Source organism: Carex rostrata, chromosome 24, assembly GCF_964058835.1.
Source record: "Carex rostrata chromosome 24, lpCarRost1.2, whole genome shotgun sequence".
NCBI lineage: Eukaryota > Viridiplantae > Streptophyta > Magnoliopsida > Poales > Cyperaceae > Carex > Carex rostrata.
The window spans coordinates 1,565,048-1,582,507 of NC_135941.1; the positions used below are offsets into that span (position 1 = coordinate 1,565,048).

The window sequence follows — 17,460 nt, forward strand, 5'->3', positions numbered from 1 at the left end:
ACTGGGTAAACTACAAGGGGTTATGCCACATGAGAATAGCGAAATGGCACACCAGTGCCACAGGATTATGCCACATCAGAATCTAGGATTGGTGATCTCTTATTGATTTTATTTTTTATTTTTTATGAGTCTCTGATTGAGTTTCAAATCCATAGGTCGGACCTTGACTTTGTCAACGTGGTCCTAAATTCCATCTCTTGGTCTTAAACATGCATTCCATCTCTTGGTCTTAAACATGCATGGCCCCATCATAAGTGGACTAATGATATTATCTTTTATTCTAGTTTTCATTATTAATATAGTATATCCGAAATTAGATATATAAGCAAATATACATACTAATTAATGATATTATCTTTTATTCTAGTTTTCTGTTTCCATGATCAACATAGCTCAAGTAAACAACCTCATTGTTCAAGTTTCTGAGACTGATATGTACAGAACACAAACACACCAAACATAATCAAATAGAAATATAATAGAAGAGATAAACAGCAAACTTATTTGACATATAAAATCATCAATTTAAAATAGACATTTTCCTTGCTAGAAAAATATATATCAATTCATCAGCATAAGAGCGGGACCCTTCTACTGCATCATGCCCATTTGTACAGGAGGCGCGGTCATAGCCACGGCTGGCTGCCTTGCAATGTTTCCTTGCCATCCTACATAAATACACATGAGAAGCATGTTATACTTTTGAGTTTTGATTATCCTTCCATTTTTTTTTTCTTTCCTAATTGTGAGTATGCATCTAAGTTAATTTCATCTTGTGAAGAAACATGTTGAAGGGTAAATATTGTATTTGGAAACAGTACAAAATAAACAACCATATAACCTAATCTAATGAGAAAAATAGAAGTTGGATGGTTGATTATCGGATCTGTTATCGCATCCATTAATTAAAACTAAATCTGAAGCCCTCTGCTACCATTTGTACTTGCTTAATTGGCATTGTAATATATATTTCTTTCAATGTAATTTATATATTTGTTTGATAACAAATTAACAATTATTGTTAGCTGGTGTGTGTGTTTGTGTCAGAGAAAGAGAGAGACCGAGTGACATGTCGAAGCCACGGTTTTGGAGCTCGCGATACTCTTGGCTCAGAGCACAGGCTTGGCAGCACCAGTGGACGATGCAATCGTTGCAAGGGTCCTCAACTAGAGAATATTGCGCTCTTAACTTGGATCGGTATGCACACGAGTAGATCCATTGACAGCCCGTCAAATACATAAGAAGTCCGTATATTGCTCCGCTTGTAGCGCATGCTGCATGTCATACAATCAACAACAACTTCATGAGTACTTGAATAAAGTTATGCTTACATAATCAGGGGCAGAACTAGAAAATTTGAATTATTGGGGGCGGGGAGGGGCTAAAATTTAAAATGCATAATGCATCACCGGAATTTGAACTTAAGTCTCTGCAATAATAAATTGAGATTCTGACCACTAGACTATAAACACACATGTGATAATTTATGATGGGAGGGGAGGGGGGCGTAAACCAAGAAAAAAAAATGAAAATTAAATTAAATTTCACCATACATAGAGGATTAATTTTGCCCGCCTAGGGCATGCCTGCCCTGCCCGCCCGTGTACCCGTGCCCGAGCTCGGGTATAGGTCGGGTAAACGGGTACACGGGTACGGGCAAAAAACGGGCCGGTCACCGTTTTTTGGGCAAAAACCCGACCATACCCGGACCGAATTATACCCGTACCCGACCATACCCGTGCCCGTCGTGCCCGTGCCCGTACCCGTTTACCCGTTGTACCCTACCCGGGTACCCGTACCCGTTTAAATTCAAAATTTCAAAATTTTCATAATCCCCCCCAACCCATTTAAATTCTATTTTTTTTTTCTGTTTTTTAAATTCTGTTTTTTAAATCTGTTTTTTTATTTTTGTTTTTTAATTTCTGTTTTTTAAATTCTGTTTAAATTTCTGTTTTTTAAATTCTGTTTTTTAAATTCTGTTTTTCAATTTCTGTTTTTTTATTTCTGTTTTTTAAATTCTGTTTTTTAAATTCTGTTTTAATTTCTGTTTTTTAAATTTTGTTTTTTAAATTCTGTTTTTTAATTTCTGTTTTTTAATTTCTGTTTTTTAATTTCTGTTTTTTTTATTTCTGTTTTTTAAATTCTGTTTTAAATTCTGTTTTTTAAATTCTGTTTTTTTATTTCTGTTTTTTTATTTTATATGTTAGATTCATTTTTAATAGGTTAAAAAAATTGGTTTTTTAATTTATGTTTTTGAATATGTGAAGTAATTAGATTTGTTTTTAATAGGTTAGATTTTATTTTTGAAATTCGGATTTATTTTTAATAGGTTAAAAAAAGATGTTAGATTTATTTTTGTGAATATGTTACATTAGATTTTATTTTAAAAATGTTAGATTTATTTTTAAATAGATTAGATTTATTTTTGAAAATGTTAGACCTATTTTTGAATATGTTAGATTTATGTTGAATAGGTTAGATTTATTTTTAAAAATGTTAGATTTATTTTAAATAGGTTAGATTTTTATTTCATATTTTATTGTTTTAAAGTAATTGATTTAAGATATTTTTTATTTATATTTTATTTTACCTATTAAAAATAAATGAACGTTTACAAAATATATTATCAATTTAAAATGTAAACTAAAAATTTCAAGATATAAATAAATTATGAAACTATATAGTTAGAATGAGAATTTGAAAATAAAATAAAATGACTCGTGTAAAGAAATAAATAAACACATTTGTACTTAGCCGAATAAACATACAAATTTTTGCAAGAATAATTTTTATATATAAGTTACAAATTTTATTTATTTAGGAATTATAAAGATGTGACTTGATAATTTTATGTGTATATATATATATACACTATTTGATATTGAAGTATTGAACTATTCAGATTTTAAAAGTCGAATTATAAACACGTAATAATATTTATACGACACTGTTAAAAAAAACATAAAAAAAATATCCTAAAATTAAAAAATATATTAGAAATTGATCAACTTTTGATCTATAAAATAGTTCTTTTAGACAAAATCAATTGTCCTAATCTGAAAATAGTTTAATATTCTAATTCTCAAATGAAAAAATCACTTTTATGCCTGAATCTCTGTCTTTGCTCTCTTCAATAATGGAAATTAATTATTTTGCTAATATTTTGTTTTGAATTTTTTTGATTAAATATTAAGTGATATTTGACAATTTTCAAATTAAGTAATCAAAATGTTGAGTTTAAGAGTAGAAGAAAAAAGATAACAAAAATAAACTCAAATATTAGTTTTAGTGAAACTAAATAATTTGTCAAATATCACTAATTGACACAAATGTGATACACTAGAATTGCATAACACTTTTTATTATAACATTAAAAATTACACAGAATTGACATAAATTTCAATTTATTTGGATTTTTCTACAATTAGTTATGAATTTTCAAAGTTCTACCATAAGAAAAAACTTCAAACATCTATAACTTTGGCTACGAGTGTCGGATTCACGCGTTCTTCGACTTTTCGGAAAGGGGAGAACGAGACGGATCTGATTTTGCAATAATAATTAGAATGAGAATTTAAAAATAAAATGACTCGTGTAAAGAAATAAATAAATACATTTGTACTTAGCCGACTAAACATACAAATTTTGGCAAGAATAATTTATATATATAAGTTACAAATTTTAATTATTTAGGAATTATAAAAATGTGACTTGATAATTTTATGTATATATATACACACTATTTGATATTGAATTATTCATATTTTAAAAGTTGAATTATAAATACGTAATAACATTTATACGACACTGTTAAAAAAAAACAGCAAAAAAAAAATCAGAAAAAAAACAGCAAAAAAAAAAAAACCAACAAAAAAACCAGAAAAAAAAACAGCAAAAAAAAAAACCAACAAAAAAATCAGAAAAAAAAAAAATCCGTACCCGCCCTACCCGTCAAGGGTACACGGGTACGGGTATAGGACGGGTAGGGTATGGTTTTTGAAAAAAATACCCGACATACCCGTACCCGTATACCCTAGTACCCGTCATACCCGTACCCGAGACATACCCGTACCCGTGCCCGGGTATACCCGGGGTACCCGTACCCGCCCGACCATTAATACACTAACCATACATGATTAAAAAATTTGAAATCATGGGGGTTGAACTGACAAAAGTACAATAACACCCCTAAAACTCTTGTAGTCTACCTTGCTTATTTACAAAGAATAGAATTAATTTTTGTCAGAGGTAGAGAAAGCTTACATGTCGTTCCTTGGTCGACTATCTCTGCAATCCGGCCAAAAGTAATGCACGGGCATAAGCATGTGGAGCAACCTTCAAATTCAAATACTCTTCTTAATCAATATTACAAACTAACAATCAAATCTATTCATAAAACAAATCAATAAATTGTAAGCACTCTTCAAAAAACAAAAACAAAAAATGTAAGCACAAGAATTACATACAGGTTCCACAGTCATTGCCACAGTCACATAACCCGCTGGACCATGCTTGAGGAACTACACTCTCCATTGATGCTGGATATACTGGAACCCCAATCGCCGGAGGCGCAATTGGCTGGTAATGATAGGTCTCATGCTTTGGGGGATACATAGCAATGACTTAAGGCTCTTTGTGCCTTGTAATTAATGGTTTCTAAGTGCAATCTAAACAAAGACTTGAGATAGATAGATAGATAGATAGATAGATAGATAGAAGAAAATAAGGATATGAAAAATTTAATTGTTGTGGTAAATTATGTAGAAGCAAGGAAGAGGATATACGCGTTCCCAGTCTCCCCACAGAATGTTAAAGGGGTATTAAATTGACCCATGTGCTGAAGCACCCTTTGATGACAAATTTTCTGACACTATCTTATCTACGAAATTAAGTAGTCAATAGTTTGTTTGGGAAGCTAACTGGTAATTTCCTAATGACCGATTCCATTGACTTATTAATTTCTTATATGCCCTTCAATTACTGTTGATTTTCATATTTCTCCTTCAGCATTTTAATTTATGGGAAATTTCTTGTATGCCCCTCAAAAACCTCCAAATTACATATTTTTATTAAACAAGTTACATATTTTGATTTTTTAGTAAAGAGTAAAATGGATACTTTATAAATTTAAAATGACTTCTAGTATAAAAGATTAATAAATCAGGTAAATTTGTGAGTTTTTGAAATATAGAAAGATAAATATGATATTATGAATTTTAGAGGAGAGAAATATGTAATTTCGAGGTTTTTAAGAGAATTATGAAATAGCCCCTTAAATGTGTTAACCGGAAGTAGTTCGCAATTCACCGTAGTTCACTCTTTCTATATATATATTTCTTAGTAAAAAAATAAGGATCATAACATCAAGAGGTATGTTTTAAAAATTGAAATGTCAAGAAATAAAAGTTGAAGAGCACGTGTGATGTTAATTAATAAAAGTTGAAGAGCACGTGGGATGTTAATTAATAAGGCTTGTCTACAGTGCAGCAAAGTGATTTTGACTGTAGTGCAGCAAAATCAAAATGCAATCATAATCGTTAATTTTATTTATTGAACGGTTCAGATGCTAAATACTTTAATCTCGTGTTAATTTATTCCGAAATTTTTTTCGGAAGGGTAAAATAGTAAGTAAATTTCTTATTTTCATACCCTCCCGTCTACGTCTCCTGCTCCTCTCCCCCGCTTCTCTCTCTTCCTTGCCGCCTCCGCCGTGACCATTGTCGAGCACCCCAAGAACCTCACGACGCCTCTCTCCCACTCCTGAGCACCCAAGCAAGCCTCCAGCGCAATTTTTGGCGCCCCCCTCCAGCGCAATTTCTTGCTCTTAAGTCTTCTCTTCTCTTCTCCTCTTTCTTTCTCTCTCAGGTAAATATTCGATTCATCAATCCATCGAGTCGATGCCTCTAGCACTACTTCAGATACACATTTTTGTTATTATTCTATGCAATTTTTCCTTCAATTTAGTTTTACACTTAGAAACCTATTCACGAGACCACAAAATTCAACTCCAGTAAACTGGGGCACTTGCGTTCCTTCAAATTAGGGTTAGTTGGTAGAGATTTGGGATTTCTAAAATTTTTCTGATCTGTGCATATGCAAAGTTGAATTAAAGCAGCTACTTGAGGATTGACAGTTGATCTAGGCAATTTAAATTTGTTATTTTTTTTCTCAAGTAGGTGCCTCACACAAGAGAATTTAGTAATTGGGTAAAATCAAGGTTTATATGTGAATTTAGTAATGAGGCTTTAATTTAGTTGCTGTACTTAGAAAAAAAAGGTGGGCTAGCTACCTTTTGCACTAGATAAGATTTTAATCGATATTGTCTGTTACAATCTGGTATAGATATTGACAGAGCATTTTTTGATTCATGCAGCGTACGGATCATATGCAGCGCTGTGTTAACTCTATCGTTTGTGCATTGCATGAATTAAAAACTGCTGTCAAAATCTTAAATCAGCTTTTCTCTGTTTTTTTTTTTCTTTTCTTTTCCGGTTTAGTGCAAATTTATAATCATTCCTCTTTTCTATCTATAATAATTAGCTGCTCTGTGTTACAATCGGGTAAAAATATTGATATCGTGAAATCAGAAAGAACAAAGCACCAGGGGCTGAAGAGGCATTTAAATCAGTTTCTAAGGCATTCAACCAGAGACTTCAATTAACTACACTGAAGAGCATGTCAGAGTGATTCGTGAAATTAGAAAGAACAAGGACTATTATGCAATTCTCGGAGTGGAAAAGAGTTCCAGTGCTGAAGAAATCGAAAGGGCTTATAGGAAATTATGTCTGAAAATTCATCCTGACAAGAACAAAGCACCAGGGGATGAAGAGGCGTTTAAATCAGTTTCTAAGGCATTCAATTGCCTCAGTAATGAGCAATCAAGGATGAATTATGATCAGACTGGTAGTGAAAATTACAGTTATACCCTCCAAAATGATAATTGTGCAAGGAGATGACCGGGGAGAAATGCCCGGGATGACTAATTTGATGATTTAGACCCAGATGAAATTTTCAGAACACTTTTCTTTGGCTCTCAGAGAGGAGGCGTTCATCATAGGAGATACCAGCATACACAGAGAAATTACAACACTACCCCTAATCCTAACCCTAACCCTAACCCTAATATTGTCGATGCACCAAGTTTTTTACTCGTGATATTACTCGGGTGCATCATGTTCTTCTTCATTGTAGCATCTTTACCATTCATGGAACCGGAGTACTTGCTCCAGAAGTCACATGCATACCACATAGCGAAGGCCACGGAGGATCGTGGGGTCGAATTTTTTGTGAAGAGGGAGGATTTTGGACAGAGGTTTCCTAAAGGGGGAGATGTGAGAGTGAATTTGGAAAGGACTATTTTGCGGGATTACAGGAGTTTATTGGGGCAGTATTGTCAGAGGGAAATGCAGCGACGGTTTTCGAATAGTGGGTATCCCACACCTTATTGTGATAAGCTTAAGAGCTTTGGTACCGCTTGAGGTATCAGTACTGGTACGACTGAGTGCTTCTCTCTCTCTCTTTCTGGGGTGATGTGTAGGACCTGTACAGTATAGACTGCTCGAGACTGCTCTGATCTGTAATTTAGTTAGTAGTAAGTCAACCGTACTAGTCAACTTCTTGGCCCGTATCAGTCAATCTGACAGTAGGATGTTAGTCAAATTCTTGCCCCGTACCAGTCAATCTGACAGTAGGATGTTAGTCAACTTCTGGAATCTGACAGTAGGTTTTTATATAGCAAGTTATAGGAAACCATGGTTAGGAGTAGGATGTTAGTCAACTTCTTGACCCGTACCAGTCAGTCTGACAGTACTGATACGTAAAGTTTTTTTACGGGCAATGGACCCTGGTAGTATGATTTCACACCATGATCCGTATTTAACATTACTAAATTAAATTTATTTTATTACATATATATTTGTCATTCTCATTTGGATACATCATTTTTTCTATGCAGGGTTCTGATATCGATACCGGATTCTTCTCTTTGCTCGCTGCAAACAAGTGCTTTACAATGCTCCGAAAATTTAATACCTCTATACATCATGGTGCGAGAAGATCCTACTTTCCTTCTTTTCCTTTTCTTTTTGTATTTTATTTTCTGGAATTTTCCTTTTTTGAAATGTTATTATAGTTACCTCTTTATGATATAATACGGTAACGTGTTCGCACCTCCACAATTTTTATCTGTGCGAGATTGCATCAGCCATAGACATGCCTGGTACGGAATGGTTCTAAAACAGGTACAGAAAAATACTGGTAACCAGCAGTCCCTTGTTTTCATTGCTTTGCTCATTGGCTTTCCGGGAAAGCAAAATACTGGAAAATATCTAGCGCCTTTAATTTTCAGGAAATTCCTAAATAATACATTATTTTGTTTGACAGAATCATGTTAGATAACATGGATAGGTTTATGTTATACAGTCTAAAATACCTCATAAGAAAAGAATTGATTATACAGCTTAGAAAAAAATTATATGTCAATTCACACAACTCGTTTGTATATTGATATAATAAATGAGTATACATTTTAAGATGTATACAAAAATTTAGAAATAATAAAGTTAGTTCATGACCGAACCTACAAAAATATTTCCTGGAATTTTTCTTTTAGCTACCGACCTCCTCTTATCTCCTGTTGCGGATTATGAAACCCCATCAAAATGACCCGCTTCATTTTACTTCACAAATTTGTATGCACTGAATACGCGGCGTTCTTTCCTCTCTTTTTTTCTTCCTATAAACTGTTTTCTGCTTCTCTTAATTTCTTTCCCCCTTACCAACATCAAGTCATTACTCTGAGGTAACACAAATTCTATTAACCGTCCGATCAGAATCTTGGACTTTAATAGTCGTGCAAATTCTGATTAAACGGTCCAGATCTAAACACAAATAGTCTATTACCTTAGGTGAATAATACGAATTCCTAAAACAATATCTCGACATAGTTTCTCCTGCAAATAAGATCCTAATTAAACTACTGAGGAAATAAAAAGTAGCATGAAACAATTGATAAATAAAAAGTAACCTAAAATAATTGATAAATAAAAATTAGCCAGAAACAATTGTTTCTCTCTCGATTGTTAGGGATTGTCTTAATAATCAAACTCGCAAGACAAATGGTCTCTTCTCAAGACAAGGTATATTATCTTGATTTTATCACATTGACTGCAAGACAAATGGTGTCTCTTACTTCTCAAGACAAGGCAAATATCATCGATAATTGGCTAATAGATGATGTAAGTTTAATATACCTTTTATTCTAATTTTTGAAGTAAAATAACATATCTTATTCATTTGCAAACATTTTAACCTACCAGATTATTAATTGCTACATGATGATTATGAGTGAGGGGAAAAATAAGAGACCACACATACATATGATAGATACACTGGTGGTTTCTTGGTTGAAGGAACATGGCAATTCATATTGGAAGGACTTCAAAACAGATAATACGTGGAAGAGAATTGCAAGGGCGGGGGAAATATATCGTCCATGCGAAATGGTAACATCTTTTATTCTTGATTCAAATTCTACATTTTTTTCCAACTTTTTAATTATTGTAGTCTGACAATCTTCTTTGTGAAGATATTTTTCCCTATCAACAGGGCTAATGCTCATTAGTACACCGGTGTATTAAATTTTAGAAGAAAAGAATTTCAAATATTAGATTCTATGAAAGGCAAAGGTGATCCTACGAAATATGAAGCGGAGACAAAATTTGGTAATGGACAATAGTAATTTCCATTAAAAAGGTTCTTACTATGATAACTTTGTTTGCAAATCTATAACATATTATTTTATTGCACAACTCTACGGAATTCAAACGTGTTTGGGTTCAAATTTTCAAGGAAAAAGATTTGAAGGTGAACTACAAAATATATTAAGATGGCCTATCAGAATAATCAACAACATTCCAAAACAAGATGATGGGTATGATTAACAAATTATATTTCAATTTTTTAAATTAACTTGATTGTAAATACCTCATATTTGTGATCGTATCCATCAGGACATCATGTGGCCTTTTTTGTTTGAAATATATGCAGCTTTGGGATGGAGATAACATTAAAAATACCATTTTCACAGGTTTTTTTTTTCTTTTTTTCTTTTTTTCAACGAGTATGTTCTTTAAATGCCAGTATAATTCGAAGTTATGAAAACTTTAACTTGTGTTGCTTACTTTGTAGGCCGATGTGGATTTATTTCGAAATAAGTTGGCTGCTGAGTTAATCTTTTCTGAATTAAACGTGATAGAGGAAGTGCAACAAGCAAGAGACGATATTATTCGCTTATCGGAAGAAAATTAGTAATTCATTCTAGTAGTAGTTGGATTTTAAAGCTTTTTGTTAGTTTTCAGTTTGTGTTTAGTTTAGGATGATAATTTATGTTTACTATGTGTTACTTTTCATTTATGTTTCGTTGTAGTTAGATGATTCTCAAGAATTTTAGAACATAATATGGAGTTGTTTTTCGGATCACAACAATAGTACATAAGTTAAATGTTGGTTTTATCTAGAATTGAAGTTTATCAACTTATTTATAAATTTTTGTCGATGGTTTTAGCTGAGACCAAAATAGAGGAATTTACTGTTATATAATGGGAATTAGTACCATATGTAACTGCTGCTACTTTATTAATTAATGAAATATGCAGTAACTGTGGTTTTTTTTTTTATTCATGTCCTGACATTCGTGCATGTGACAAGTAAGGTAATAGACCAATACCCACTAGAATAATAAGAATTTGTCCCTGAGATGTGGTTCGAATTTATGTTGTTATTGTGGAGTACTGATTATTATTTTAAACTGGATGATTTTCATTTTCTTTACCTTTATGTTGTGTTTGATATTATATTGTTTATTTCTATGATTCTATCAACATATGCCTGTCTGGTGTTGTGACAATGTATCACAGTACATACAACTTTTTGTTGTGAGCCTAACAAAAAAACTCTCATAATCCAAACTAAATAGCAAACCCCAGGTGCAAAGATTACATCAAACATGGTGAAAGTTTCTTCTAGTAAAATATTGCATCAAACAACACAATTATACAGAGTACTCTAAATGAAAATAAATTACAATTGAACAGATTAGTAATTGCCTACAGTAAAGATTGTAAAGAAAACCACTACAGGTCAATAACGAGAAAAACAATATCAATTGGTTATCTTAACTACCAGTAAATATAGAAGCTAAAAAAGGACTGAAAAGTTACACAAAAAATTAAGAAATTAAAAGGCATAATAACTAGTCTGATAAGTTGGCAGATTCTTTCAAACATATCTCATGATACCAGCAAGTTTTAAGCAAGCGTCCATGCAAAGCTCCATAGCCTTCTTAACAGAGGTCAGATGAGAAACTACTTAACAAGATGTCAGACAATAAATGGAAAGGTAAAAATCACGGGTTACAAGTCTGACAATAACACCTATACATATCTATACTCCAAGAGTTTATTTTTCACAGTAAACATCCTGCCCCCCTATTGTGGCCCAAAGAGGCACCTCACATGCCACCTAGCAAAATAATTTAAGCAAAGAAAACAACACAAAACTTATTGAATAATTAAACTGTCGGTCAGAATAGGGGGAACTTCTTTGGATGAGCCTATAGTTCGACGTACCATAAATTGGTCACTGTAATATGATTTGTCCTCCTCAAGCAGTTGAACTTTCAATTGGCTCCAATTAGTTTAATTCAACCAAAAACCTATGTATGATGGTGTGGAAAACTATTTCTGCTACGAGGGTAAATTTTGCTGAGTTGGACTTTGTTTTTGCTGACATGGACAGTAACATCAGCAAAAATGGCTGGGTTAAAATGTTAGAATGACTAGTTCTTGTAGAGCTGAAATGAAAATTAATACCTTATGAATGGCGAAAGAGGGCTGCAAGTACTTGAAACCTAGTAATGGGGCCCGGGAGCAGCTTGTGACGAATTTTAGAAGCAAGCATCTTTCCTTGGGGTTGAAACCCTTTATAACCTGAAAAAATAAATATTAAATCGATTCAGAGTTATCATCAAGATGCCAGTACCGTACCAGTATTTTGCTACTTGAATCTAGGCATTTCATAGTCCAATGCCTTAGAGAACTTCCTGTTCTTTTTCTTTACTTGCATTTGGTTTGTGTATAATTGGCCTTATAAATGGGTAGAATACAGATTGTAAAAAATTTATAACTTCAGCCAACATTGCAAAAAAACAGATGTTTTGCTTAACAAAAATTAAAAAAATCCATAGTTCCATAAGTTACCTCCCAAAATTGTTTAACTGTGTGACTTGACTCGGAATAACCCCCAATGTACTTTGTGTTGCTTTGCAAATCGGCCACATCAAAATCTTTCTTTCCTCCAGAGAGTAACTAGATATAACATTTGAGGTTCAGTAAAAATTGAAAAGAGAGAACAGAAAACAAATATTAGGTTCAAAGCAACGAGAACATGCAAATTACCTGATTAAATTCATTAGCATTAAATAAACTCAACCAAGAAGGTGATATGAAATAAAATATTTCAGTGTGACAGTTGTTCTTTTATCATCCTTTATGTTATTTCAAATTTTGAATGACATTTTAACCTGGCGGTTTAGCTTGAAGTCGGCCATAGCATGGACATACTACAACATGTTTTCGCTTGTCACAGAAATATTTTTACCACCAGACCTAAGTTCATGAACAATCATTCTACCACATAGCACTTCAGTGACTGTAAAATCTAGACAAAGCTCTGATGAATCACCATCAAAATGCTGTTTCATAACAATTTTTTAAAACCTCAGTTCCATATATCCAAGGCAAATTGATCTAACATCTAATAGGATATTTATATCTAAATTCAACACACAAAAATTTTCAAATACAGTTTTAAAGCTTTTTTGCAAAGTGCCACTGCCACCAATTTTTAGTGTACAAGCAACACCTGATGTTTCGCACACTCAACACAAACAACCAATTATTTCAGGATATTTGCAACCAGCATTCAAACAAATATATCTATACTCGGTCAAAAATGTTGACAACCTTGACCCTAACTATTAAGTCCTTTTTATGCTAGTCATTAATAAAACCAAACCATGCAGTTATAAATGTTAGGTCGTAACTCTGTCTGAACTGGTTATGAGTTGGTTCAATTGTTAATTTACAGAATTCAATGGTAATTTGGTCAAAATTTGCTCAGTTTACAATAGACTTAATGAACAATCAGTTTTCCTTTTTCTTCTTTTCCTGGCAAATTGAGTAATTGACAGGCAACATCAACTCTCATTTTTTTATACTGCTGCAAATATGAGAATTGTCAGCTGCTAACTAATACGGAGAACACTTGGTTCAGTTTTATTAATTTACAGAAACTATCAGAAGAAGATTTTACCTTAAGGTGCATGAGGTTTCTATAGAGCTCAGAATCAAGAGTTGACAATTCATCAAGAAAGCTGTAACGGCCAAGCAACTTTTGTTTCCACTAATTTCTGCATTTTGTTCAAATTTTTAGAAGCAACCTAGTTAATTTAAGAATCAAAAGTGGGAAGTTACACTGAAAGACGTGAAATTAACAGTAACAGATAAATGAAATGAGAAGCCGATCTTTGTTGTAGTTCAATTATATCTTATTTGAATAATTAAAGTAGCTCAAGAAAGTATCTGTGAGCCCAAAATGAAAATAGTGTTGTGAGTGAATGAAATTGAAGATTGAAGTACCTACCTTGACACAGTTCCAGGTGTTAGAGACAGTGAGGGGGGCGTGATCGTTGACGATCTGCAAGAGGCCTTTGGAGATTTGACGGCCTCTTCTTTGGGCACCTTATGGTTTATCCGCCTCACACCCTCCGCCCTCTTCCCAGAGAAGTGTTGCACAACATTTGCCATCCATCCTCCGACTCCGCTGCTGGCTGCTCGAAAGAATAGCATGGTGAAGGAAGAGGCTAGGGAGGAGGAGGAGCTGAGATCGATCTTGATCTCTCGATCGGATTGACAGCATCCTAGAGCTCCGATCGGCATTTACGATTTGCGATTTCTCTTGTTCTCTCTCTTGATCGAGATCGATCTGCGTTTTCAAGATTTGGTCTGTCTCCTCTTGGGCGATCGACAATGGTGGAGGCGGCAAGGACGAGAGATAAGCGAAGGAGAGGAGAAGGAGACGTAGACGGATAAAATCAAGATAAAATGCATTTAGATATCTAATCTGAACCGTTCAACAGATAAAATCAACGGTTGAGATTTCATTTTGATTTTGCTGCACTACAGCAAAAATCAATATGCTGCACTGTAGACAACCCCTTAATAAAAGTTGAAGAGCACGTGGAATGTTAATTAAAACTTGAGGGGCTGAGGGGATCCGACCCCTAATCCGATCGACATAGTTCAAGTGAACAAGCTCATTGTTCAAGTTTCTGAAACTGATATGTACAGAACACAAACACATCAAACATAATCAAATAGAAATAGAATAGAAGAGATAAACAATAAATTTATTTTACAAATAAAATCATCAATATAAAATAGACATTTTCCTTGCTAGAAAAATATATATCAATTCATCGGCATAAGAGCTTCTATCTTCCTTACAAATCGCTTTTAGTTAGGAGATAGTTTTTTGTTTTGAAAAAATGAAAATTAAAGAGAATACAACAAAAGATGCATTTTGATCGTCATTAGAATACTTCTATCTTCCTTGTTTATCATTTTTGTATGTCAATTCCTATAATATAAAGAATAATGTAAAGCAAAGACGATCTTTGTTATTATATTGTCTACCAAAATTTATAATTATTCTATGCAAAAGTATATTCATTATTGCTCAAGTAATTAAAGATATCAGGATTGGTGTTCTCTGATTGATTTTTTGTTTTTATGATTCTCTGACCGAATATTATTTTAAATCCAAAGGTCGGACCTTGACTTTGTCAACGCGGTCCCGAATTCCATCTTTTGGTCCTAAAATGCATGGCCCCACCATAAGTGGATTGGCACGTACTTTTGTAAAAAAAAAATTGTATCATTATTAATATAGTATATCCGAACTAGATATATTAGTAAATGTACAGAATTATGATATTATTATTTTTTGTTTGAGAAAGAATTGGAGTCAGAGCTATAATATATAACTGCAATTGATTACATTATTATTATTTTTTTTCTGAAATAACGATATTATCTTTTATTTTAGTTTTCAGTTTCCATTAACAACAACAACACAGCATCAAAGATTCAGAGTAGAGATAGACAAAAGAGAAGGTTTCTTCAAGTAATTAATTAACAAGCTCATCGTTCAAGTAAAGTTTCTGAAACTGGAATTAAAGTACAGAACACACACACTCCAAACAGAATAAAATATAATAGAAGAGACAAATTAACAATCTCATTTCACAAATAAGATCATCAATTTAAAATAGACATAAGAGCGGGACACTTCTACTGCATCATTTGATCGGCATAAGAGCGGGACACTTCTACGGCATAAGAGCTGGAAACTTCTACTGCATCATGCCGTGTTGTACGGGGGGAGGCGCGGTCATAGCCATGCCTGGCTGCCTTCTTGCCATGTTTCCTTGCCATCCTACATCAACACACATGATTGCATTAAGTAAACAAGCTTGTTGTCAACATGAGAAACATGCTATACTTTTGAATTTACTTTCATTTTTTTTTCCTTCCTAATTGTGAGCATGCATCTTAACTAATTTCATCCTATAAAATTGTGAAACTTATTGCATGGTAAAAATTGTATATGGAAACGGTACAAAATAAACAACCATATAACCTAATACTAATCTAATGAGAGAAATAGTAAGTTGAATGTTTGGTTATTGGATCTAGAACAAAACTAGTGTGTGTTATGCTCACTCAAAGATTTGGTGAGCATAACTTCAAAATATATCGGATTGATTTCAAATGATGAATTCAAATTGCTGAAACCAACATACTTCACGAGTGATGCGTGTAGATGCAAAATTTGAAAATTTTGAACTTATTTAGTATAAAGTCAAGCGGTAAAAAAATGATGTAAAATGAAGTTTTACAAGTTATTCTTCCGCATTCATTTTTCATCAATTTTGACATCTTGACTTCATACTAAATGAATTCAAAAAAATTAAAATTTTGCATGCACACACATCACTCGTGAAATAGATCGGTTTCAACAGTTTAAATTAATCGTTCGAAGCCAATACGATAGATTTTGAAGCTTATGCTCACCAAACTCTTTTGTTGAGCATAGCACATGCTAGCTTTACTCTTGGATCCATCATCACATCCATTAATCAAAATTAAATCTGATAATCAGACGGCTGGGCTGTACTTACTGGAGGTCTATTTTGTGTCTAATGTCTCACCAAAGCCCTCTGCTACCGTTTGTACTCGCTTAATTGGCATTATGCATAATACCACCTCTCCAAGAAGATATCAAACCATTTTGGATTCAATCAAGCAGAATAGATCAGAGTGTTATCCCAAAATGGCCTCTACTACCAGTGCCATACTACTATATAAACTAACGTAATATATATTTATTTCATAACACTTTTTATAGCTGGTGTGTGTGTGTGTGTGTCAGAGAAAGAGAGAGACCGAGTGCCATGTCAAAGCCACGGTTTTGGAGCTCGCGATACTCTTGGCACAGAGCACAGGATTGGCAGCACCAGTGGACGAGGCAATCATTGCAAGGGTCCTCAACTAGAGAATATTGCGCTCTTAACTTGGATCGGTACGCACACGAGTAGATCCATTGACAGCCCGTCAAATACATAAGAAGACCGTATATTGCTCCGCTTGTACCGCATGCTACATGTCACACAATGAACAACAACTTCATGAGTATTTATATAAAGTTATGCTTATATATTACAAATATAAATTAATTTTTGTCAGAGGTGAAAAGGAGAAATTAAGCTTACATGACGTTCCTTGGTCGACTATCTCGGCAATTCGGCCAAAAGTAATGCACGGGCAGCACCATGTCAAGCAACCTTCAAATACAATACTATTGTTAGTATTACATCTGACAATAAAACCAATTTGATAGAACAAATTAGTAAATTGGTAAGCACAAGAATTACATACAAGTTCCGCAGTCATTGCCACAGTCACATAACCCGCTCGACCATGCTTGAGGAGTCACATTCTGCATTGATGCCGGATAAAATGGAGCACCCATCACCGGAGGCGCATTTGGCTGGTTTGGATAGGTCTCTTGCTTTGGGGGATACATAGCAATTAATGAGTTAAGGCTCTTTGTGCCTTGTAATGGTTTCTTTTAAGTGCAATCTAAAGGAAGAGATGGAAATGAGGATATGAAAATTGTATTAGATGTAGTGCTTCAATGGAGGCACCATCATCATTATATAATAGAAGCAAAGAATAGGATCGATATACGCGTCTCTGGTGATCTCCACTAAACAAATGTTGTAGGGCTATTAATTGTTAAATTGACCGATGACTGAAGCACCCACCAGTTGATGGTAAA

General features: G+C 33.6%; 3 protein-coding genes, 2 long non-coding RNA genes and 1 pseudogene across 11 annotated transcripts in view; 3 read left to right on the top strand and 3 right to left on the bottom strand.

The window, feature by feature from the left end:
* LOC144575438 (protein PLANT CADMIUM RESISTANCE 3-like) overlaps positions 1-4,767 on the bottom strand; it is a 36,847-nt gene extending 32,080 nt beyond the window's left edge. Inside the window, exons 1-4 of one of the 2 annotated variants that reach the window (XM_078325587.1) lie at positions 4,467-4,692; positions 4,264-4,335; positions 1,062-1,274; positions 461-668 (exon numbers count right to left, since the gene is read on the bottom strand). In XM_078325587.1, the coding sequence (XP_078181713.1) occupies positions 592-668; positions 1,062-1,274; positions 4,264-4,335; positions 4,467-4,614 (510 nt within the window). In that variant the 5' untranslated portion in view covers positions 4,615-4,692 and the 3' untranslated portion in view covers positions 461-591. Of the gene's footprint in view, positions 1-460; positions 669-1,061; positions 1,275-4,263; positions 4,336-4,466 lie in introns of those variants that run through there. The other variant, XM_078325586.1, reaches the window with a different exon arrangement.
* The window catches only part of LOC144575441 (uncharacterized), a 27,703-nt gene continuing 10,243 nt past the window's right edge, over positions 1-17,460 (top strand). The window contains exons 1-2 of the long non-coding RNA XR_013518445.1: positions 1-155; positions 14,886-14,991. This is a non-coding gene — a long non-coding RNA (uncharacterized LOC144575441). The remainder of the gene's footprint in view (positions 156-14,885; positions 14,992-17,460) is intronic.
* Positions 6,368-8,177, top strand: LOC144575981 (chaperone protein dnaJ 49 pseudogene; annotated as a pseudogene). The gene is made up of 4 exons (XR_013518574.1): positions 6,368-6,374; positions 6,637-6,953; positions 6,984-7,491; positions 7,955-8,177. The product of XR_013518574.1 is annotated as a chaperone protein dnaJ 49 pseudogene (transcript).
* Positions 9,175-10,548, top strand: LOC144575917 (uncharacterized). Its single transcript, XR_013518560.1, has 3 exons — positions 9,175-9,931; positions 10,011-10,087; positions 10,189-10,548. It is a non-coding gene; the product is annotated as an uncharacterized LOC144575917 (long non-coding RNA).
* LOC144575603 (E3 ubiquitin-protein ligase UPL7-like) lies at positions 11,016-13,930 on the bottom strand. 5 transcript variants are annotated; one of them, XM_078325804.1, is made up of 5 exons: positions 13,702-13,930; positions 13,372-13,468; positions 12,258-12,365; positions 11,871-11,987; positions 11,016-11,337 (listed from the first exon to the last, which is right to left on the bottom strand). In XM_078325804.1, exons 2-5 carry the CDS (start codon positions 13,381-13,383, stop codon positions 11,278-11,280), a joined length of 297 nt encoding a protein of 98 aa, XP_078181930.1. In that variant the 5' UTR covers positions 13,384-13,468; positions 13,702-13,930; the 3' UTR covers positions 11,016-11,277. The 5 variants fall into 5 exon arrangements, 4 of the variants coding, with proteins under 4 accessions (XP_078181930.1, XP_078181929.1, XP_078181931.1 ...); XM_078325803.1 differs by having other exon boundaries at positions 11,016-11,340; XM_078325805.1 differs by having other exon boundaries at positions 11,016-11,363.
* Positions 15,411-17,298, bottom strand: LOC144575437 (cell number regulator 10-like). Its single transcript, XM_078325585.1, has 4 exons — positions 17,058-17,298; positions 16,892-16,963; positions 16,566-16,778; positions 15,411-15,555 (listed from the first exon to the last, which is right to left on the bottom strand). Exons 1-4 carry the CDS (start codon positions 17,203-17,205, stop codon positions 15,473-15,475), a joined length of 516 nt encoding a protein of 171 aa, XP_078181711.1. The 5' UTR covers positions 17,206-17,298; the 3' UTR covers positions 15,411-15,472.